Raw genomic sequence first — 25,710 nt, forward strand, 5'->3', positions numbered from 1 at the left:
CCTAGCAAACATCATTACCCCTACAATTACCAACAAAACACAAGAGCCAATACAAAACACACACTTCTCTGGGTACAACAGTGTAAGCAGGCATAATGAATAGGACCATTTCATCATGACACAACAGAGAGAGGGAGAGAGACTGTGGCCTTTTCTCACTGAAGGCTTATTCGTGTCCGATATGTGCTCCATTAGGTCTTTAATAGGCAAGCAGCCGGGTGACTAGGATCACTCATCCATCTTTCTGAATGACGGGCGTTTGCAGAGGTAAATGGGGTCAACTGGGTGGGTGAGAAAATACTGAGCTTTTCACTTACGCAGCTTTCAGACCAACCAGGTTATTGGCCCACTTCCACAGTCCTCAGGCAAAGTAGCAGGTGTCCAGAGGCACAGTTTTTCACCACTTGGATAAAGTGGTCGTGGTCCACATAGTAATGGACTGCGTGTCAGGCTATGAGTAACTGCCATGCAATCTGTTAAGGACATGTCGGAATCATTTTTCTCCCCTAAACCTACAATTCCATGTTACGAAAAACAAACAAACCAAAAAACTATAATAATAATAATATTAATAATAAATGGATAAAAAATATAATATATATGAAATGTGATATGATTAAATGTATTTTGAGAAAAAAATTTATTACATGAGGAAAAAAAAATATGCCAGCTGGTGTGAAAATGTGTCTAATTAACATCACACTGCAAAAAAAAGAAGAAGAAAAAAACACTTAACGGTTTTAAAATTAAGCTTCAATTGTTTATACAAAATAAATCTTGTTTTTCCTTTAGATTTGGTGGTGAAATGTGACATCAGGATTTTTCTTCCAGTGCTCTGGTCTGCAGAGAGTTAACAAGCCAGGCTGGTCTGTCAACTCAGGACAGATATCATCCATACTAAAAATGAAGCTGATGTAATTGGAGATGTTGACAAATTTGTCACAAAAATCAACATCCTATCAGCGGAGATAAAGTTTGGTCCAGCCATTACTGGCATCTCAAATCTTAAAATCCTACATCTTGTCTCAAAAAAAAAATGTGGGTCTTAACTCACAAAACAATGAACGCCTCAACTTTTCGTTGACAGCTAAGAGCGATTTTAACGGTTCTGAGCAGCATTTTCACGGAAATGGGAAAGTGGCGAGATTGGCATTTACACAGGTAAATGTCAGCCAAAGACACTGAAGCATCTAATAAGAGAACGTATGCACATAATCTTTACGCTTGCAGGCAACCTTTGCATCTGATCTCCAATCAGTCAGTAAGTAGAACTGCAGCTATGCAGTCCTCACCCCCCCCTCACTCTTTCAGAACGACACGCAACAGCCGTGACATTTACTGGTGCCATCGGCACTCTGGGGCCGAGACGCTATCAGAGCCGTCGTAGGGTGCGATTTCTCCCTGGTCCACCTCTGGAGATTTCTGTTGTTCTGGTGCACTAACAAATAGATCCATTACATAGATTCCAGACAGAGCTACCATCCATCTGTCCATCTCTGTCTCGTCCGTTCAGTGGATATACAATGTTGTCAGGGGCCAGTGTTTGTAGCCCGAGCAACTGCTATGCCCACACATGCTTTCAGTCCTGAGCCGCCCACATAAACAGCGCTGAAAGAATAATAGCCAGTCACACATACAAACAAATCGTGACACTTCCACATGCCTGAGCACCATGGACACAGACAGCTCCCACACACCGCACGTCCTGTCCAATATCCCGCTAGCAGAGGGTGTCACCCTTCACAGCAGCAGCGGTAAAGACACCTCCGCTAGTGCAGAAAGACACCACCTCATCTACGATAGCAAAATACATAATGCTAGGACAAAAATAATAATAACGATGACAGTAAAAACAAAAGACGGCAACCATGTATGACCTGCATGCAATCGATATAAACCTGTAGAATCTGTCGCGTGACTTTACAGTACTATTAGCTAGTAAGTACATCAATCACTTCACATTAAACTTTTTGAAGAAGTCAGAGGTGAGACCTGGCAAGTAATGCACAGGCTCCAACGTGATGTGGGAACCTGAGCAGCGAACATTACTTGGCCCTTCCTTTCACTTTTCCCTATTGTTTCCTGTCAGCTCTTCACCGTCAATGAAATAAAGAATAGCGAGAGCTAACCCTGCGTAGTTTCGATGTTCTGATCAATCTGCCGCAACCAACAGCATGCTCCCTCGCTCATTGCAAGGACTAAACAGTCAATTTCATTTTAGTCAATCAGACCATCAGCGATACACATTTCCTCCTTCAGCTGAGACAGAGCCCATTAGGGGTTTTAACTAAACATACTGGCAAGAAACTAGTTCATTATCCCCAGCCTGAGCAATAGCCAATGTACTCTACACATAAATTCTTAATACTGATAAAATTAACACTTTAGAGAAGCCGTGCAGCACCACTCTCTTAACAGCACATATATTTGCTTTCGTCTGCACAAAGCCAAGAGTGGCCAAAGGTTCTCGATAATTGGAAAGTTTGAACTACTATCACAACCGATAATAAAAGAACGCCAATGCTTGCACGGAACCTGCTAATGTCCCTCATTTGCAATCTCATTTCGCCTGGAACCCATCAAGAGAAGGTCTGCGTTTTTTAGGACTTTATCAAGCGCTGGCAAACGCAATTTAATTTCACTATTGTGAGTGGAAATAGCTCTTTGCAGGCAGGGGGGGGGTTGGCTCGGCGACTGACGAACGTTTTCCGATTGGTGACATCAATTTGAATAGTTCAACCATGTGGCTGCAGCTCTATCAGCACCAAGAAAGACAATGTGCAGGAGGCCAGCAGGAGCCATTAGAGAAACAGCGGGGGGATGAGGATGAGATAAGAAACACACACACACACACACACACACACTCACACTCCCTCACCTGTGCACCCAGACACTCGTCACAGCCCACAGAGAGAAGTGGTAAGAACAGGGCAGGAAATGAAAGACAAAAGAGATGAAAATGTTCAGTAAATCAGAGGAGGATTGTGTATGTATCAGCCGATATATATGTAAGCTACTACTCCAAACAAAGCCATAACAAATATTCTTACATTTATGTTTCTATTTATATATATAAAAATAGACACAAAGCATAGTCTGTGGATGTAGTGAGAAACTATATTCAGCTTCTCTGAAGTTTATTACTGCTCTGCATGACCTACTTTAAGAATTTCAGGATCAATCAATAACCTAATATGGTTGAGTTCAGAAACACATAAAGAAACGGCTCAAGACAGTCTTCTGCCTGGTATCGCTGGTAATATTAGAAGTTAAGTTATCCAAAGTTTTCATGCTCAAACTTGTATACTGTTCTGTAAGAATACATTATTAGTTAGTATTATTAATTAAAGGACAAGCTGTTGTCTTGTGGTTAGAGTACAGGATTCAAAGTAAACCACATTGAACCACTGCCCACCAGAAAGAGAGAGAGAGAGAGAAAAAGTGCACTATATGAGTAACAGCACGGTGGCTATCTTTCTATATCCTATTACCTCAAGAGTTACTCAAAAAGGAGGGCGATTTGTAGCTACGCAACCTGTCGAATTAAAGAAGTGTGTTTTATTTAATAATAACAATCATGGCAAAGGTCCACCACAGTATGTAGCTGTGTACGTGGAGAGTGTTATTGGTTACCTGCTGATGGGTGAGCTGTGCTCCGTGAGGGACACCAGCAGTTTGAGAGCATACACTGGCACAGGATCTGGCTCCAGAAGCAGAGTCTCATACCTGCAGAGAAAATCATGTTAAAGAGAAGAAAAACATCTCAGGAAAATACAGGTTGATTCATCACAAAAGTCATTAAAGAGGTCATCAATCATTACAGCTTTTATACGTTGTTGATGCAGTCTTGAATCAGTTCCTTTACAATTTCGGGAGCGAGCTCAATGTGACATTTCCTAAAAAATGACGTTGATATTTTTCTCTGTGCAAAAAAAGACTCACTAAACAAAAATAAACTCTCATTGATTTAGTTGTTCATTCAAAATATTGATTGCATAACCAGTAAAATACAGAAATACAATTATTTACATAAATTTACATAATTTATAAACACTTAAGTTTTTATGCGAATACTCCTGTCGCTGATTATTTACTGTCTGTGTATTTTTTTCATTACTATTTCATCTTTTGACAATTTAACAATAACAACATTAACTATTACTGTCAAATGTTTTATTGATTTTTTTATTGATTTTTTTAACAATTATTATTATTTACTTAACATTCACCCCAAAATATATTATATTCGCTATAACATATAATACTTTAACAGGTCACTACACCCCAAAATAATTTGTTTTGTCATTCCAAATGTAGAAGTCTTGATATTTTAAACCTTGACAGTGTTATTTAGTTGCCAGTCAATGGGAAAGTCACAATATTCTGAAAGACTAATCTTTCACAGGCTTGGAACAACATGGGGTAAGTGATTAATAACAAAATATTCATTTTGGGGTTGAGTATCCTTTTAATATATCATTAAACCTTTAGCCTATAAATGTTAATTTCATCAAACATGAAAGGATCGTAATGGATGCATTCAACCCCTTAAATGATATTCTAACACATGCCAGAGCCATTTGAATTAAGAACATTAATAATAAAAAAATCGTTTTGCCCATATGTTCATCTCTTTCATACAGTTTTGTACATTCAGCTAAAATTGCATATTGTCTGCATGTTATATTTGCCTCTTTAGCATATTTATGGAATTAGCAATCAGTAGTTTCAATTTTATCAAACAGGATAAAATTGATTTTTATCAATTTATGCAAAATATGAGGTCACTCTAGAATTTCAATCACTTTATAAATCTGCAGTAATTTCACTTTTACTGGTTTCTCATTATATATACTGGTATATCATTTATATATTAAATTATAAAAGGTTTTCCGTCAACATACATCAACAAGCTACAGAATCCTTCTCTTTCTATTTTTTCAACTGAATTTTTATCCTAACCAACCGTGGCTCGCAACGAGCGCCGAGACATTTTGTCAATGACTTGGTTTCTATTTGTGTCCAAAACCACGCTATACATTAAGCAAGAAATATCTCCTGATTGACAGCTATTGTGTGCATTCAGCGAGCACAGACAAATTGCTTGTTGCTGGAAGCGTCGCATCACGCCGTGCCTGGTTTGGACACAATCTCAGTTTCGATAAATAGAGAGGATGGAGGAGTAAACTGAGAGAGCAGAATATAGGTAAGTGAGTGGTGAGTCTTACTGTGGCAGCAGGGCCTCAGAGATGAGCGTCAGCAAGCGAGTGTTGGAGGAGATGCCTTCACCTTCCCACTCTGCCTCTCGTTCTCTCCCTCCATCTCGCTCTCTTTCCTCCACCTCGTCTTGGCTCAGCAGCAGCAGCGTGATCTCTGACAGCACACGCAAACTCACAATACGCCATTCCACTGGGACACACACAGCAGAGAAGAGATATATATATATATATATATATATATATATATATATATATATATATATATATATATATATATATATATATGTATATATATATATTTATATACATACATGCAAGGGTTTATACATATATGCACAAATACCCAGAAAAAAATTTCAATAAATATAGACAGATGCACAAAAAATTTTATGTGAATCAACATATTGATAGTCCTTATTCATGCATAAAAGATGCTTGTTTCACATGATGTTAAAAACCATTTGTTCACACAATTTACACTTTAGTGCTTGAAGTAAGCAAATGCAAAATGTGTGCATCAAAAAATAAATCTATAAAAAAATAAGCAAACAATTAGTGTATTTTGAAATGTTAAACATGATGGAGCCAAAACTAATTTTTTATGTTAGTAGTTATATATTGTGAGTGGTGCTAAAAATTTTGCATTTGAAATTAATATAGCCTATAACTTGAACAAGACAAAAAAAAAAAGCCTTTTACCAAAGGCACCATGACTTCTATGAGGCTTTGTGCAGCAAATACTTTAAGCAAACAATGAGGTACTTGAATCAGTGCTGTATTGTGAATGAATCACATACCAGCCGTGATTTATTCACAATACAGCGCTGCCTCGAGTACCTTATAGCTTTTATAAAACGGTTACCACGCAATACAAAATATTAAAACGAAAAATAGATAATAAATATATACGGAAAAGCTTTGCTCATCCAACACAAAAAGATATTTTTAATGAAAACCAGGAGGCTTGTGACTGTCCCATTGACTGCCATATAATAAACACCGTCAAGGTCCCCATAAGTATGAAAGACATTGCCAGAATAGTCCATCTGCCATCATTGGTTCAATCTGAAATTTACGAAGTGGTAAGAATACTTTTTGCAAGCAAAGGAAATAAAAAAAACAACATTTATTCAACTATTTGTTTCCATCGCTCTGTGTCACTGTAGCACCGTTTCGGAAAATATCCACTGGATGCAAATAGTGTACGTGGTTCTTTGTTAGCCGTGCCACGAGGACATGCTGTTTTATTCAAATCAAAGCATAGATGCACGTAGAATTAATTATTATTCACTTAAGTGATTTTTAACATTTACATTTTTTGAGTAACATAAGAAAAACCCAATTAGTTTGCTTCCATTTGTGCAATTTCATAGTTTTGATGTCTTTATTATTATTATAGAAAAATGTAGGCAATAGTAATACAAAAGAATGAATAAGGTGTCAAACCTTGACTGGTAGTGTATAATTGTCTTATTTGCAGCTGAAATGTTTTCTCACCGTTCTTACTGAAGGCCAGAGACGCTAGAGGTGGTACAATCAAATCCACAACCTTGGGGGAAACAAAGAGAGAAGTCTGCATTACTCTACAAGTGAGAAATCTCACCTATATGTGCTCAGTCTCACCAGATCCCACACACACGAGTGAAGGAGTGAAACAGCTGGAAGCAGAAGACAGAGAGAGTGCTCTGAACGGCTACAATTTGCATGGAAATGTGATGTCAGCTCTGCCCTTTGATCATAGAAAGTGTGTTCCAACAAAAGGCCTTACGCCAGCTCTTTTGAAAATTAGAATCAGGTTTTATGATTATTACCAACTACAATCAGCCGCACGGCAGCAAATGTTGCGCACAGGTGTCTTAATGTGGATGGCTGTGGGCATCACTCAAACAAAGGATTTCACTTTCTCTGACTCTAAGTGAAAAGAACACCAAAGAAACCTATTGTAAAGGTTATCTATGATTTTTTTCTGTTCTTCTGTCTCTGTTGTAAGACATAGAGCTTTTTTCACTGAGCTGCAAGTATTGTACAGCTGCTATGCTAAACCCGCGGCACATCTTTGATCTCTTGCCCGCACCTTATGAGACGTTTGTCGTGAATGTCAGTATAATGGTAATTCTTTCTCTGTAGCTTAGTTGTGGTATGTTTGAATGCTCAGAATCAAGCTTTGTGAGCTGTCTACCCAGGCAGCCTTTATATGGGTCAATGAAGAATAAAAGTGTCCTTGATAAAGTAAAGTAAAAGAATACATTTTAAAAATCTACTTAAACACATTTATTAGAAATGTACTTTTTTCCATTCATGTTGATTTCTTTGAGTTTCGAAAAAAGCCTCTACATTTAAACGTTTAAAATGTAATGAAAACGTCAATCAAGTCTTTGATTTTGACCACAACTTACCATTTTTAAATAAAAATAATAATAAACAATGATATACTATTAAGCAGCAATATGTTACGACAATAACAAAAATGTATTTTTGCCCCACCACAACACACATGCACACACATTATATTAAAATAGCTGTTTGTAAAAACTGCACTTTTAAAATGCACATAAACGTTCAAAATTCTTCTGTAGGAAGAAATGTTTTATTTTTTTGAAAAAGAATATTTTTTTATTATAAAGGACTTTACTGTCAAACTGCATCAATTGAATGCATCCTTACTGAGCTATTAATTAATTAATTTATTAGATATTAATTATCCTGCTAGGCTGTTATTGAAAATAATAACTTGTTCTTAGTTAACTAGTCTGGTTAAATAAAGGTGAAATTAAATGAATTAAATGAAATAAAATAAAAATAAAACAACAACAACCTTAGTAACCCCAAACTTTTGAATGGTAGTGTAATAGGAAAAAAGGGAAATGCTGGAAATAGATATGTAAGAAACATGCTAAGTTAGCATACTCCTATCTGAAAAATTCTGCTACAGTCAATTATTCGTCTTTCAAAATGCATTCTGGGACATTTGTCTGTGTAACCCGTCCACTGTCAGTTTACCCAATTGTATTTTGGCAACTGGCATATTTCATTTCAGTCATGGAAATTTCCAAATGAACGGGGTTGATTCTTGTTGGTGACATCAATCTTGCAACCTGCATTTAGGTCAAGTCTGAGGAAGAGGGGCCGGGTAAAAAAAAAAAAAAAAAAAAAAAAAAAAAAACTTTTGAATTTGGACTGCAATGCTTAGTTCAACCCCTAATCTTACATAAAGGTCATAACAATAACAGTAACTCTATAATATGGGTAGCTTTGTAGAGGGTTTATAAATGTGTTTGCAAATGACTAATAAGTCATATACAAATTATACAAATTTAAAATCATTTTCGGAACATGCACCGAAAAGGGGCGCTGTCAACAGAGTTATTATAGACAAGGTAAAGACGGTGTTATTTTAAACTAATACCTGAAGGCCCTACAAGTTCACCAACTTGTGAAAAATAGGTATCAGATGTCCCCTGAATGCTTTATTGGTGTATTAAAAAACTTCTATGACATTACCCACTTTATGCGTGTCTATAACCCTCAGGAATACAAGTTTTAATAAACTATACTCATTCACATGATATATATATATATATATATATATATATATATATATATATATATATATATATATATATATATATATATTTATATATAGTGAGTGTGTGTGTGTTTTGAGAGTGCAGAATGGGATTTAATGTCTCCTGGCAAACTGTAATTAAAGTGCCTTCTCCTTTTATAGAGTATCAGTGAGTCTGTGTCCTCTCAATGCTTCCTGATGCATCAGTCCTACAGAACGCACGTCAATACTCATTACAAAAGCCTTGCACACAGAGAGATATACACACATACACACTCCCTTCACTCCTGAGTGATTTCCTGTTGCCGAGAGGTTTGTGAGAATAATAGTGCTGGGCAGAGGGGAGCCGTGATCTCAGTTGTAGCTCCGTCAGGCGTGAGGATGTGAGATCTCAGGTTAGACGCGAATGTGGCCCTTGCTGCTCTGATACACAGCTTGCTATATTGTGTTTGTGAGCCTGTCCTTATGGTAGGGGAAATTTTACCATCTGCATGGGGTCAAATAGAGAGTTTAGAGACTAACTTTGCGAGAACATTTTTTTATCGATACCTTGGGCGCTCTTTTGTTGGGATAAAAACAGAGTTGTGAAATCAATGCTATTCTACTATAGCACACTTCAACAAAATGAAGCTGAATGCTGTTGGAAAGATGCTTAAATAATGTATAAATAATTGGGAGAGACAAAATTAACATCACAGCATCAAAGAGTGGCATATACTCACAGTGCAGTGATAGAGGCTGAGAAGAGTGGGATGTTGGGAAATGGCCTCCACTGCAGACAGTGTGTTTCTGATAAGCTCCTCAGATGATGCTTGACCTGTTAATTGTGGATGAAATGCTCATAGAAAGCATAAAGGTAGGTATCTCACTTTTGAACAATTAATTTTTAGCTAATGGCTGAAAAATAAATATTACACTGCAAAACATCAATAATTAAACTACATTTGATCTCCTGAAAAACAACATGTCTGGAAAATTGGAGCTAAATTACATTAGAGCCGTATAACAAAGTGTCTTGAACACTAAATAATGTAGTTCATGCGAGACTGGTTTAAAATAAAAAAGCACAGAAAGAGTTGAAGAGTATGTGAAAATCTTAAACAATATGAACTTACCTATAGCACTTCCCAAACTTGTCTCATTAGAGTCAATGGAGGTTATGTGATTCTTTCCATAATAAAAAGAGATATTGAAGTTTGTTATTTTAAAAACATTCATTCATTATTTTTTTTCCTAATTATATTTTTTGTAAGTGATCTCTGTGTTTCAACTGCAGCTCCATTTGAAAATAGGTGATGAAGATTTAACATGAAGTCTAAATACTTTTTGAGTGCACTGTGCATAAATACATACATACAAACAATCAGTTATTTAAAAAAAAAAAAAGTTATATTTCACAGATCATACCCACCCACAAAATTTTAAACATTAGTGCATGCATGTATAGCAAATGAAAGAAAACATTTACTAGACGTTATAACGGTAATAAATAAAACAGAGACTCACCAGCAGTTTTCCAAATTTGATGAGAAAGGCTTCAGTCACCACCTGCGGTCGGAAGATCTGTCAAAGCAAACAGGCACAGCCATGAAGGAAACTACTCTAAAAGACACTTCACCAACCTACAACACTGTACAACATTGCTATTCACTACCCTTAAGTCTTATTCCATTTGAGTTCCACCAAAAACTGTCAGTCTTCACTTGAGCTTTAGCGGCTATGAAGTCTTACAGTTGTCTTGAACACAGCCGAATGTAAGCTGTAGATTTCTTTCATCGTACTGTAAAATCGGCAGACTTGGATCTATTAATGCATCGTGCTCACCGGCGGACGATAAATTGCCTTGAATCTTCTGGCAGGTTCAGAATTTTAGGCCGCACTGCTACGCTCTAGACGCTCAACGCTGTCAATCGTTACTAAAATCCCTGCTACAATGCGCATCGTACAGTCTGACATAAGAATGTTAATGTCACTGAGAAATGTCACCGTTAAAGTCTGCCGTGGGCTTTACCAAAGATCTCATCCGGGAACCGTCGTACCGTACAATCTGACAAGCAGCGATTGTAGAGGACAGCAAAAATCGCATAATGTTCAGCCGATTTAAGAGAAAATGTTCTAAAGCCCTGCTGTTCTGTCAGAGGACATTTTTCCCCATCACGCACCATTTCGACTAAGCAGTAGAAGATGTGGTATTCGAGTGTGTTCCATTTACAATGTCATTTTGGGATGTGATCCTCCTCTCTGGAGAACTTCAGGGCTGGTGTGAGAATGAGGGGGTTCATGTTTGTGCTGTAGGACTGTAATGATGTGAGGTCAGAGGTCATAGTCCTAGACAGCGAGGTATTGAGCTCTTATCCACTCTAGCCTCTGAGAAACACATTGGAACTGACCTCTGCACTGACCCCTGTGACTGATGAGTGCTGTGAGTGTCAGCGCAGTGTGTTGGTTGTCAGTGAAGCAACAGGCCAGAGAGACAGATGAGACCATAGAGAGGGCTCATCGCATGAATGTATGTATGGATGCACAAACACACAGGCATGCTCTCACATTACAAGAGCACGACGCCTCTCAGAACCACACAGCAGCTGAAGAGATCAGGCACACGGGGCTCAAGGGCATAAGAGGCCAGTGAAGTCTCAAAGATGCAGACCAACCTGCTACTGGGAAGACAACCAGCTATGCCCTGCAGCATTTTTCTTAATATCAGAACACACATACACACTGGATCTGTGTAGCCAGACTTTTGACTATAGGCATGAAGTCTAGCCCACACTGCAGCTTATTCTAGCCAAGAACCGCCCACTTAGGCAGGAAGGGGTCGACTGACTGACAAAAGTTTGGACATGTTATTTTTTACTTATTTTGAGAAACATTTAAAATAACAGTAAAGCCGCCACAGCTGTGAAATAACACAAATGTAAGCATGAGCATTATTCGGCAACAAAAAAATATCAGTAGTGGTGTGTGATATCACATTTTTTGTTTGTGTACGAAGAATTGTGCGACAGCGTTCATTCTATCAGTTATGGCATCTTAACACGCTGTACAATACAACACACATTTATATCAAATGTCAAAAGATCACCACACCTCAAAATGAAAATGTGTAATCATGTTGTTAATGACACGTCTATCCCCCGTTTCGTTACAAACCTGTCTTCGCAACACAAATTAAGATATTTCGGAAGAAAACCGGGAGGCTTGTAACTATCCCGTTGCCAAGTATATTATATACATGTGCTTTAAATCTTGCCCGTTAAATATTTAAGTTGTGTGCTGCTTTTCTTTAGGCCTAAAGGGTGCATACTAAAAAGCCCGCCTGATTTCTGGACTTAGTTATCTTTCGAGCCTGACTGTGTGCTGTTAAAACATGGGGCGAGTGTGGGTTCCTATGGGTTTTCCATAGAAATACAGCCGGTTAGGTCTAAAGTGATAGTAAACAGCAGGTGTGAGCAGGGCTTTTACTAACAGCAGACTAATAGTACTAAGCACGCTGCTGCTTGTCATTAAAGGGTTAATTTCCAAAAAAAATTATAATTCTGTCATTATTCACTCTCATGTTGCTCGAAACCTGTATTTGCTTATTATTTTATGGTAAACACAAAAGAAGATATTTTAAAAAAATGGATCAAACAGTTGCAGGTCCCCACTGACCCAAGAAAAAGAAAATGCTACTGAAGTCACTGGAGACTAGCAACTATTTGTTTACCTATATTCTTAAAAATAACTATTAAGTTCAACAGGAAAAAAGAAAGCACTTTTTAGTTTAAAACAGCTTGAAAGTGAGTTAATTAGCATAATTAAATTTTTGGGGTAAACTATTCCTTTTAATGTTAATAAAAACAAAACACAAAGAAAAAAAAATCACTTGTCACTACAATGATAGAGCTTAGCACAACAAATAGATTTGTATTATTATTATTATTTTTTTTTAAGTGTATAGTTCTTCCTTGGAAGCACTAACTGAAGCAGCCTGGCTACATCATCTCCTAGAAATTACATCAGCCATTAAGATTGGACATTTGGGCAAATATTTGCCGTATTTCAGCATAATATACATCAGGCGGCCACTGAATGTCTGTGGGTGATCTGTGGATGTGCTGTCTGAGGCTGGCACAACACCAACACAACTCACTGTGAGGACCATTAAAGCAGACAGACACAAACAATCAAAAGAACTGCCTATTACTCCTCTAAGCCGCCCACTGCAGCTCTGTGTTAATGGACAACAGTGTATCCTCCTTAGATGAGTTAATGACAGTGGAACTATCAGACAGACAGCTCTATCAGTGCCGACCCCTTCAAATGAGACGACTCAATCTGCCACTGAGTCTCCATGGCAAATCCTGGCCGAATGTAAAAGTGTATTTAATCAGCAGAGAGACTCATCAACTCTGCGCACTGACAAACATCTTTCTCTGAGAACACCAGATCCCTTCATATTAATTTTGGCGTGACTGAGTGTGTCAGAAGTAAATCCAATTTTGCACTGTTTGGCAACTGGTAATAATCTGTGTGTTTGTGTGTGCGTGTGTGTGTGTGTGTGAGTGTGTGTGAGCGCGTTAAAGCTGCACCGGAAAGCTCCCTAATAGATCATTTCATTCTGACACAGGCAGTGATTACACTCAGCGCATGACAGGCAGGTACGGCACATTCATTCTTTATTTTCTGTTCAGATGAAGACATTTAATAAAGCGAGAGGTGGATGAGAGTCTGGAAAGTTTTTAGTTTAAAAGACTATGATTAATGATTTACACATTTACTCTATTCCAACATTATCTATCTTAATACCTCTCTACACCTCAAAAATGAACTAAAAGATTTTTTTTTTTATCATTTCTGTCCCGATCGTGCATCTGAATATACATTCTTCTCTAATATATAGTAGTCAAAAACAATATGTGAATTCAGTTTCCCTAGAACATTACACTTAATTTCCAGCTATTATCATTGATTTGATTCTACACACCATTTAAACTTGTCCTTAAACATTAATATTACTCTATTCTCCTATTTGATACTCTTCAGCACTTTGACACAATCTGTAGTGTTAAAAGCGCTATATAAATAAAAGTGATTGATTGACTGATTGATTGAACGGCAGGCAAAAGCAACCTGGATAATCTACTTTTTAGGCACGCCTCTGAAGTGACCATCCTATACGGTACACACTTTACAAACACATGAGGCCACAAGAGAGGAGTTGTGAATGGCAACTGCCATTATAATAAATAAATATAGTACGCCCGGATTATATTACAGATGAATTTTATATAGAACAGAATTTTTAACACTTGCATGTTCAAATGGAGATGTTAGAGAGTATGTGATTTTAGAGCAAGCCCAAAAAATCCTGCAGTTTTATCATAATTGCGGGGCCATAATTGATTGTAGGTGTTGACTTTAATGTCAGATAATTAAATTGAAAGAAACATCACATATTTTAGCTACACAGACAAACGTGTTGGTCCATGGCTCTTATCCAAAATCAATCTCTTAAGCTCACACTACAGGAGTTTTAAAATTATAACCTATCATGAAATCACATGACAATCCCTGCAGATTATCCTCCCTCAAATCTTAAACACGCACACACTACAAGATGTGAACATTGTGGCGCATCGCTCTCTACATGATTTGGGGCTAAATCGGGCTAAAAATCCTGTAGTGTGAGCTAGGCTTTACTTAACTTATCTTTAAGATGTGAGAATTTGTGAGCAAGCAGAATTTTGTCAGTGAGCACACTCACCAAAACGACTAATCTCTGATTGGTAATTGCGTTCGTGATCTTAAAACGTGATATGGTATAATCCTTAATGCTGCAAAAAAAACAACACATAAAAAGAAATCTGCTGCAATGTGCACAAATCTAGATATTTCACAAATTAACAATTCACTGATTTTAAAATAAGCTTTTACTCTGTGACATGTCCCTTTATCTAGAATATTTTTTTCATTTTGGCACCATTTTTGGTCCCTGTTAAAGGGATAGTTCCCCAACAATTATGTCATTTATTACTAACCCTCATGTCGTTCTAAACCCGTAAGATCTTTGTTCATCTTCAGAACACAAATTAAGATATATTTTTATATTTTGGCTTGATTTGGCTTTTGGGTAGTAACCTTTAGATTTATAAAGACACGAGGATGATTAATGAATGACAGAATTTTCATTTTTGATTGAACTATGCCTTTAATTTCCGACCCTGGAAAGGAAAAGCGTGACTAATTGGTATTTTGTTATTCCAAGTAGATGTTCTGAACTGACCAAAAGGGTGCTAGGCCTGAACAGACTGTGAATTGTTGCTGTTCACCTTATTTTTAATATAACAGTGTGTGCAGCTATTTGTAACTTGGACGTCCAAGGCTTCCAGTGTCATCTGGCGCAAAGAAAATAGCTTGTGAAATAAGTTATTATCTATTGCACCACAAGGTAGGTCCCCGCAATGTTTGTATTTTTTTTTTCCTCAAGTTGTACCATCCTTGTGGAGATAGAAACCCAAAATAACTAGCAAAAAGATAAATATAGCAAGACCTGACACAGACACACACCTGTGAGGTGAGCAGATGCAGCACCACAGCCATCATGGGGAGGTTCTGCTTGAGCTGACGGGACTGCGTAGGAGAGGGGTGCTTCCTTCCCACAATGCTGCCTAACACGGACAGGATGTCATCTACAGAGAGCCCACATAAACAGAAGCAGTGAGAAATCAGCCAATCACAAACGATCCGTCATGATCAGTCTGAGTAGGTGGCCGGGGGCGCGAGCAGGTGCGTCTCTGTGTTGGGACGAAACCCCGCAGGAAATACTGAACCGGTTTGTACCGGTTTCAATGGGGGAGAGGTGGTGCGTAGCGGCACTGATTCACAAATGAAAAAAGAGCTATGGGTCGATACCTTAGAGCCTGCTCACGTATTCAATCAGAAAGGTAATTAAAGAGAGGCCAATCAAATTCAATCTTCATTCTCATTGCCCCCTGCTTTGTTTTGCGCATTTCGCTCTGTTCCTTCTCAAGTGGATTCTTTGCGTTCCCTTTTCCCCTCTTTTTTGGGTGTATTGTGATTGATTTACCCAGGATGGCTGGCAGTTCGTGCACGGTGTGACGGATGAAGAGGGTCAGGCATTTTGACAGGTATTCATTGCCGCTTTGTTGCTCCTTTCCTGGCGTGGCCTTTCGGACGTCTCTTTCAATGTACATCACCAGCCTGAGAGAAGGGGTTGGCAAAACATTATTATTCATCTGCAGACACCCAGACCAAACAGAGAAAGAGAGAGAGAGAGGCAGATCTGAAACACACAGTGGGGAGAGGATAGATGCTTTTAATCAATTACACTCAACAGCTGGAGGGGTGACAGAATGGAGATGAAATGGTGTTGATCCTGAAACAATATCAGGAAGGGAATGAGGTCTGTCTGCCTGGCTAAAAAGACCAGAGAAAAGCAAGATGCATCTAGCAAGGAATTGAATTTGAAGTGTATAAGGTACAGAAATTGGAGGCTGAATTAGAGATGAATGAATGTGACTTGATTCAAACATGCAAACCGACATATTAGGATTGATTAATGGGGTTGGTGTTCTCTTAGTAAAAGCTTGGATCAGATCTCCTGGGATTCTGGGAAAATTGCCTTGGATCTTACATTGTGATACCAGCACAATCCCTGGGGCGTGATGAAATAAATGTTGTTCTTTTTATGAATGTTTTTGTACTTGTAGAAAAAAAAGAAAAGAAAAAAAGATTAATGTTTGCAGCACAAGCTATGTAGAAACGAGTCAAACAATAACCTTTAGGATTTGTAAGAGGCCTGTTTAAATCCATAAACTTAAAAATAAGCAACAGTAATGACGCCTAATGCTTCTTTAGCAAGCACCGTACATTAAATTTTAACACTTGGCATTAGAATGTCAATGACAAAAGAGTAGCTCAACACGCTATTGATTCAGCCTCACCTCTAGTATCTCAAACTAATCAATTCACTACAAACAACAGATGCGTCTCGCGAGGGAAGTAGCTAGCATGCAATATTCATGATATTGTTATGTATGTCATGGACAAAGTGAAGAACATGAATAAGAAAAGAGATGATAAAGCTTGGGTAGTGAAGTGAGGATCAGGCCATTCTCAAGAACTGCTGATCAGTGTAGTATCTATCGTCTCTGATTTATAAACCACGTAAAAGAAATGCAGTGGCCAGCAAGTCATTATTTACTTCATTACAGTCTTCATCATTTTGGCTAAAGGATCAAATGATCATAATTCACTTTAAATATTTTCTTTTTTATACCTTTACGTAGGTATAAAACAGCAGTTAGCATCACTGACAGCAAACACGGAAGCATGAATATGAAGTTTGAGAGGTATATGGCAAGATTTTCAACAATTAATGATTCAAAGTTTAAATTTGCTCCTCATGCAAAACTATCACATGGCTTGAAAAGATTTTCACATAAAGGTTTCATTAGCAAAATATCAGTGTTAAACAAACAAAAAGCTTTGTGAACATGGTGTATTCGCATGACAAATTTGAAATTAATTCAAGCAAAATCTGTATTTAAGTTGGTCTCTGTTGCACTTTATTGCAGATTGCGGAGAATCGCACAAAAAAATACCAGACTGAATTTCACAAAGCAGCTGTGGTAACACTTTACAAGAACATTTGTTAACATTAATTAATGTATGAACTAAAATGAACAAACAACGGTCAACATTTATTACACTCTTTATTAATCTTGTTAATTAATGTTAATTCACAGTGCATTAATAATGTTAACAAGCACAACCTGTGATTTTAATAGCACATCAGTAAATGCTGAAATTAACATTAACTAAGATTGTTCGAAGTCTGTAAAGTGTGGTTTAATATTAGTTTGTGTTAATTCATGTAGTTAATCGAGGTTAATTAATAAACCTTATTATAAAGTGTTACCACACCTTACAGTAAGTCAAATGTTATTTATATATTTAACTATTTATATTAATTCATTCGGGTGCCGCTTATTTGTATAGTTTGGTACAGCAGAAAAAAAAAAAAAAAAAATAAAAAAAAAAAAAAAAAAAAAAAAAAAACACCATAAAAATAAAATTCATTTTTATTTCACGAAACAGTGGTTTACTTAAATTGTGGCTGTGCATGTAGATAAATTCAATTATGTATTACAGCTTTGCTAAAACATACAAATAGTAGTTTCAAATCAAGTTCAATAAAACAATGCTGTATTTTCAGGCACATATTCATATCGAACCAAAAAACCCGTAGGTTGACTCAACATCAAGTCTATCCAGATACACCGTGAAGTACTCATTAAATTAACTGCAGGACCTAAGACGTTCCAGGATCATTCATTCACTATTCTTACACTAAAAAGATGCAGCTCTGCCAACAGTGCAGATATGTCTTTAAAAATAGCTTGTCAAGAGCAACCTCTCCTCTCCTCTCCTCTAAGTGAGAGAAATGAGGTTGTGAGAGGGTGAGATTCACAGCACCAGAAGTGACAGCCGTCTCTGCCCTCAAGCCCATGCTAATTAAGAAACACTGTTAATTAACTTGTTTGCAGCCAGCACTGCACACTTCTATACAATCAGTGCCTCAACATTTCCCCGTAAGCGAGTCAGTTCCTCCCAGCCCCTCATAACACACACAAGCATGCAAACTGGCACACACAAATAAACACACACACACACGTTTCTGCTGAGGCGCGTCTCTCAAATTAGACACGGATGAAAAAGCAAACAGTGAGAAAATTGCACAGAGCCCAGCAGTGTGGGAAGGAAATGCACCCAGCAATTATACCAGAGGCTGAAAGTAAGTTTGAACAGAGGACTAGAGGGAACACACTGGATTAAACTCCAATGAGAGAGCAATCGCCTACTTAACTAGCACACTCAAAAAAAAAAAAAAAAAAAAAAAAGAGGAGAACTGGGACCTGGATGCAAACCCGGCGAATACATACTGTATTAAAGTTGCACTGGCCAAACAAATAAAAGCATAAGCTAAAATGAGCATTACAAACAATTAACAGCGCTTGTTTGGGTGACCAAAACTCAATAATGAAAGATTTTATCTTCCCTTTGAATTAGTTGCACAGTGACTTGACTCTATTGAATTGTAATTGGCACTGAAATGAACACAGAAGTTCTGTGCTCAGGGATATTCTTGGTAAAACCCTTCCGAGAATAGTCGATATAGAAAGTGCCAACCAAACGAAAAGCTTTAAACGTCCTGTAAACAGAAATGTGAGAGGTCACAATCGAAAGCAGTACAACAATACGAATCATTCGTTACATTGAATTTTATTTAAATAAAAACAGTAAAATGGATCATATTAATTTATGTTCTATTAAGGTTTTTTGGTCACACTTTAGGTAACTATGACTTTTGCCTCAAATTGTTAATTTACTGCTATAACAGTAAGGTAGTTCAGTTAAGGCATTGGGTAGGATTAAGGATGTAGAAAAAGGCCTTGTAGAACAAGACATTAATATGTGCTCAATTAACACTAATAAATGGCTAATATTCTAGTAATATGCATACTAACAAGCAACTAATAAGTGAGTGTAACGGTAAAATAAAATGTTACTTTTTTTTTTTTTTTTTTTTTTTAAAGAAACAGCTGAATATTTTTTTTTAATAATTCCAGAAATACTGATCGATTCATTGATCGATTTTGACTGATGCTTTTTTTAAGAATTGCCTGTAAACACTTCAAAAATGTGTAACACTGCTTATTCATGAGTCCACAGTTCACTGACAGGTCCAAAAGAAATGTAACACTGACCACCCACTCTCCGTGGCCTTAGTTCTTGGAAAAATGACAAGTGTTCTTGTCAGCTTTTATGAGAATTCTAAAATTTTACTTAAAACACTCACAGACAAACGATCTTGGTATGAAACTAGGGTATAAAAGACCACAAACCAGACTAAAACTAGACCAAAATGGAAAAGCCATGGGTTGTAAACTAAGAACACCCTATGATTCAGTTTCTTGTAAGTCCAATTTTAGTAGCAATAACTTGAAGTAATCATCTTCTGTATGACTTTATCAGTCTCTTTCATGGTTCTGGAAGAATTTAACCCATTCTTCTTTACAACAATGCTCCAGTTTATTGAGGATCATTGGCATTTGTTTATGCAAAGTTTACGCTCAAACAGCTTAACCTCTGGTCTATGTTTGTTCATCGGATTGGCTAGCTGCTATGGTGCCTACTACAAACGCAGTTCAAGCCGAAAGCGTGCTCTACAGCTCACACGGTACTTTGATTTCACCGATAGGTCTTCTTTGAGGAAGTCTACCGGAAGCTTAGTTTGGGCCACAAAAGTACACATGCACAATAACGTTTGTTGCTGCTGAAACTATCTATAAGAGAAAATTAAATCTGTTATGACATTTGCAATGCATTATGGGATCGCATAGTCACCTAAATTTGCAAGCAAACAATCGTAAATTTATTCTCTAGGTCTAACACACATGTGGACAGCATTTCTTTCACCATGAATGGTAAATTATGCTATGATATGGGGGGAAAATGGCATAATATTATTAGCATTTTACAGGGCCAGTTTTTTTTTTTTTTTACTTAAAAAATGTAATAAATAAATATAAATTGGCATTACTGGCATGGGAGCATGGGTGGAATGTGTGTGTGTGTGTGTGTGTTTTCAGCTTAATTCAGAAAGTAGGGCAAATGAATAAAAAATACCTTTTTTGGGGGTCCATTTTTAATAGATGGTCTTTCCGTACTCAGAAACCAATCTAAAAAGCTCTAAAAGTTACAGTGTGTTTTCATAGCATGTTGATCACTTATTTCAAAAGAACAAGGAGTATTTGATTCCATGTGCTATGTTTATGTTCAAGTATTCTCAGCAAATAAATGATCTCTGATGCAAGGATTGCAAACAACACGTCTCGCCATTTCACAGTCAGTTTCCAGAAATGAAGCAAAATAAAATACAAATGGGAGCGTGTGGGCTACATTCCCAACATGGCACCGAGCTCATCTGCAGAGAATGCTGTTTGTTCTTAGATTAGACTGATTGAGCTTGACGGCTGTGTAGGTGACCTCCATTGATTCTATGTGATGTGTGTTTCAGTATGTTGAAAAGCTACAGCACAATGAATTGTTCCCTTGAGAGAGAAATATAAAGTCATTGGAGCTTAAGGCTGAACAGGATGGGCTGATGCTTGTTTGTTTTCAATTTGTATAAGGACAAATACATGATCTCAAACTTTCAAGCACTGCTAACTAATTCAAAACACTAATCATCATCAAAATTGAGAACTTCTACATTTTTAATAGAAAAGACAACACCATTCCGAGTGCAAAAAGAAAACACAGAGAACATCAAAACTACGAAATACAACTGATTGCTCTGAATACCGTTTGTGCCGTAATCTACTACAGCGTTCCAGTTTTCATTTTCTCTTCAGCCAAGTCTTTCTTCCAGGGTCAAGCAGAACAGAGCTACTCTCTTAATTGACAGCAGCTTTAAAGCAAAGCTCATCTCTTAGAATCTTGGGAGTAATTTGAAGAGAGAGCATTTTCAGGTGTGTAATTCATTTGATTGAGCTTTGAGTTCAAAGGAATTATTCTTATACTTCTCGGTGTTAATAAAAGTGATGGGATAAAACCACACAGCCTAGGTTATGCAAAGAGTTATTAGACACCGTATTTCTTTTCCATTTCAATAATCTAACAAAATTCTGTGTCCAACTTGAACAAAAGCAAAAGTTGTATCTTGCTTTTGTTAAAGACACCCCAACTCAAACTCCTGCATACCACCAAAAAACCTCTAACCCCACCATAAAACAAGCACGCAAGCTTTCAAATTAAACTTTCTAGTGAGTGGTGAACATTTTCAACAGTGTACAATTGTTACATTTTCCAGGATTAATGTACATTTAGAAACATTTGTTAAATTCAGAATCTAAACCTAGCCAATAGTGTTAACCATTCAGTGAAGCCACTTCAACTTGCTTCAATAATATTAAGTTGTTTTATTAAGCATCGAAACTCATGTTTCTCAGGACCTGTACCTGATCGCCTTATAGCAAGAACAATAGCAAGTGTACCAGGTGAGCTATAGAGCATGTTTACTACATAAGATAAAACATAGTTCACACTCAGGAAAATTTACTTGAAACTTGCTAAGTTGCACATTATTACAAAAAGCAATTTGCAAAGACTGTGAAAAAGCTGGATCACGAAAAATTTGAACGAGCATAGACACATTTAAGGCAGATTGGGGGAGCATTCCCTTCGGACACAATAATAATCCACTGTGTCTTTCATTGGCTCAAATGATGACTGCTATGTTCATTATTACATCCAGAAACAAAACACCTCATTCGCTCAGGAGCCATTCTTGTCTACATCTGCTATGGCATCGAAACAATGGCGGACTGATGGCAGCTCGCTCAGGGAAGGTCTGAGGTAAGACACCAGTCCATTATGTGCTTAAACGCTACTGTCGACTATCGTGGGATTTTGTAATTTCACTTAGGCATAAGAGAATGGCTTTAATATGAGAAAGGGGAAATAATTTAACACATTTAAAAAAAAACTAATTCTACACACACTGCCATCAACACACATTGAAGTTCAAACAACTTGTAAAAATGCATGTCGCATCTGATGACACCATAATTCAAGGTTATGAGCAAATATATTACATACATTTTGGTTAGGGATGCGCAACAGCGATAGAGCACTCGGCCGTGACGGAGTTGATCGATCATGAAAACGAGGATCACAGAAAAAAAAAACGTCTGTTTAGTTATAGCAACACTTCGGGTAGCACCATGAGCTCTGATGGTTTAGCTCCCCAAACAGCATGTGGTTTAAAGTATAGACGTGAGAAAAGAAAAAAAGCTTGTCTAGTCACACAGTGATGTCTGTGTTTGCTACATACATCTGATTAATCTAATATAGGATGAGATGGGATATTAACATTTATCAACATGCTAAATACTCTGTATATTACCAGTGCTTAGTTTCATGCTCAAATGCAATGCCCGGTACTGACTGTATTAAAAACTGATTCTATAATAATGGTGCAGTGATTTTTGTCATCATATTTGTTCATTCTATCCTTACCTGTGCTTAACCGCTTTGTTATAACCTGAGTAATTGATTGATTATTTATGAAACCTAACGATGATCGAAATAAGAAATTGCCAAAAAAGGCCATCCCTAATTGTAGTCCCAGCAAATGATATTTAAGAACATCTTGGGCATTTTGGTTGATAATTTTTAGTTTTTATTATAATTATTTGCAGTAAAGTAAACACCTAAAAAACAGCCCCATACGGTATTATGGTCAACTGTAATTATAGAACTACTGAGGGCTCTCTCTTCCATAATTAGTATTTGCCTTAGGTCTCTCTTTGTCTCTTTTTTTTCCTGAGTAATTTCATGTTTTGGTCAACGAGCAATCATCACCACAAATCTAAAATACACAAGAATGATATTTCATCACAAGAGCACCCATATAGATAGCACTTTGAGGGTCCTCACAAAATTGAACACACCTCTGCTTACTGACAGGAGAGAGGCAGTAATGACAACCCTGATATTTACAAGTGCACCAGAGTTCTGTTGCTGCCAGACTGGATTAGCCTATAATAAATTTCCTCCTCCCAAAAGGCTATCATTTTCCCTCTCTCAGAATGAATTGTTGTCGGATGTCAGGGATACTCAGTACTAGTAGGTGAGGAGGCACGTGGGAGAAAATGAAAATCCGGAGACATGAGCGTGATTTACAAAACCATTTATTTCGAGATGTTAGGATCAAGCAGTCCTTTATTAGTCGGACACGGCGAGCCGGCCGCTACATTACCTGAGGAAGAATAGAAATGAGGAAAGGGAACAGTGACTTTCACAATAAATTACATTTACTGGGCGCCAGGACTGCTGAGCGCGGTTAGGTCTACATGCATGCAGTTATAATTGGAATCCTACGCAAGATCGTTTTTTGACTGAATGACTGGGAACAACAGGAGTGACAGGGTAACATTTTATTCCCTTGCGTTCTTTGTTATCCTGACAGTTTGAGCTGTAATGCAGTGATTTGTGAACCGGCACTTATAGACCTACAGAATGGGGTCATATATTTGGTCTTTGTCTGCTCTGAGGCAACATTTTCAACTTATCAGTGAATTATCAAACCCTTGATTATATGAATTAGGTGTGTCAGAGCACAGACAGACCTCTTTTGAGAACTGATGAGGGTCTCTGGGAGCAGCTTTAGATCTACTGCTGTACAGAAAATAGACCAGATTTTCTTATTCATGGAATCTAATTTAAAGAGTGGGCAGCACAAGACAGAGATGCAAGAGAACAGCTCCAGCTAAACCAAGGGCACTCAAATTTCATTTACCACCAGCCAGTCAATAAAATAACCTGGTAAGAGTATCAATATTTCATTTTAGGTTGTTTTTTTGTGCGCACTAACCAACAACCAGATCAGCCCCAACTTAACAGTCTCAAATGCTTTAAAATAGACCATTTCGTTTGTAGTTAAGATGAATTTAAACATGCTTATTTAAAATGCATTAAAATTAGACATACTCTGCCAGTTTGTCCAAAGAGTAACCATCCGTGAAATCTCTCCAAGTTACCTGGGATATCACACTGAATATATAAAGAATTCTTAGGCCCCAGCTAAGGTCAGTGTACATGACTCTACCCTCAGGAAAAGTGGGATCCATGGCAGACTAGCAAAGAAGACTCAAGCAAACATTAAAACCTGTCTCAGGTTTGCAGCTGTATGATCCTCAAGAGTAGTGGAACAATGTCTTACAGACCGATGAATTGAAACGGGAATGTTTTGGGAATGGTTTTCTGCATCAGGAGCTTGGATGCCTTGTCGTAGCTAAAGAAACCATTCTGTGTAGCAGAGAATGTTAAACCATCCATCTGTGAATTCTAGTTGAGGCATAGCTGGATCATGCAGCAACACAATATTCCACGACATAAAAGCCAGGACCTAAAACATGCAGTTCATGTTCGAAAGACCCACAAATATCGCTGAACTAAAACAGTTCTGTGAGGAGGATTGAGTCAAAAGTGTGTAACTGGTGAAACTAACGTAACTGTTGGGGGTGTAAACAGTGTAAACTTTTTTTATTATAATTTTTTTTTTTTTTTTTAACAAAAGCTACCCTCAAAATTACTCCCAAATAAAACGTTTATATATAAGAAGAAAACGCTTACGCCATGTTAACAGAAGCATAAAAAGCGAAGCGTGCATATAGACTTAGTAATACTAACCAGTTATGGGAGACAAAAAGGAAATGACATTTTACACAAGTGTGAAATGGAAATCATAAACAAAACTTACTTGACCAGAACAGATCATATATCAATATCCTGAAAAAACAGAATGCCCATTAATAATGAATAGTTGCCAGTACACATCAGGTTTTCTTGATATTTTACCATCTGTCATGTGCACATGTACTTTTCATATACCTTCTGGAGGTTTGTTGGACTGGGTTATTTATATGCTTTTGTCTATTTTATACTTCTGTTCATAGAGTTAGAGTAACATGTGTCATAGAGTAACATAGTTGCAGTTATAACAATATATAAATATAAACAGATTAATCTAAAAGTCTGGTTATGTGAGGACTCCTCATTATTAATAATACATAACAGTTTACCTTGATCTTACAATTTTAGAATGACTAATTATATTTTAATTTTATATATTTGTTCTTGGGACATTTCTCATTAAAAAAACCCACTTCCAACCACAATACCCACTGTCTAGCCAACCATAATCGTGTCATTGAAATATTTGCTTATTTAACTGAATTAGTCATCTATCTCACATTCGTTTTTTTTTCTTGTAGAACGCAGTGTATAGTAAGAAGCCTCCATTAAGATTTTAAATAAACTATAATTAGTGGAAATGTCAATAGTAGTTAT

The 25,710-nt window shown here is 37.2% G+C and overlaps 1 protein-coding gene across 3 annotated transcripts in view; it reads right to left on the bottom strand.

Moving 5' to 3' along the window:
* ulk4 (unc-51 like kinase 4) overlaps positions 1-25,710 on the bottom strand; it is a 136,488-nt gene that overhangs the window by 66,729 nt on the left and 44,049 nt on the right. For all 3 annotated transcript variants that reach the window (XM_043260592.1, XM_043260591.1, XM_043260593.1), the window contains exons 23-30: positions 15,857-15,990; positions 15,337-15,458; positions 10,291-10,347; positions 9,900-9,951; positions 9,507-9,601; positions 6,717-6,768; positions 5,229-5,409; positions 3,634-3,726 (exon numbers count right to left, since the gene is read on the bottom strand). In XM_043260592.1, coding sequence (XP_043116527.1) covers positions 3,634-3,726; positions 5,229-5,409; positions 6,717-6,768; positions 9,507-9,601; positions 9,900-9,951; positions 10,291-10,347; positions 15,337-15,458; positions 15,857-15,990 — 786 coding nt within the window. The remainder of the gene's footprint in view (positions 1-3,633; positions 3,727-5,228; positions 5,410-6,716; positions 6,769-9,506; positions 9,602-9,899; positions 9,952-10,290; positions 10,348-15,336; positions 15,459-15,856; positions 15,991-25,710) is intronic.

This window comes from Puntigrus tetrazona, chromosome 16, assembly GCF_018831695.1.
Source record: "Puntigrus tetrazona isolate hp1 chromosome 16, ASM1883169v1, whole genome shotgun sequence".
NCBI lineage: Eukaryota > Metazoa > Chordata > Actinopteri > Cypriniformes > Cyprinidae > Puntigrus > Puntigrus tetrazona.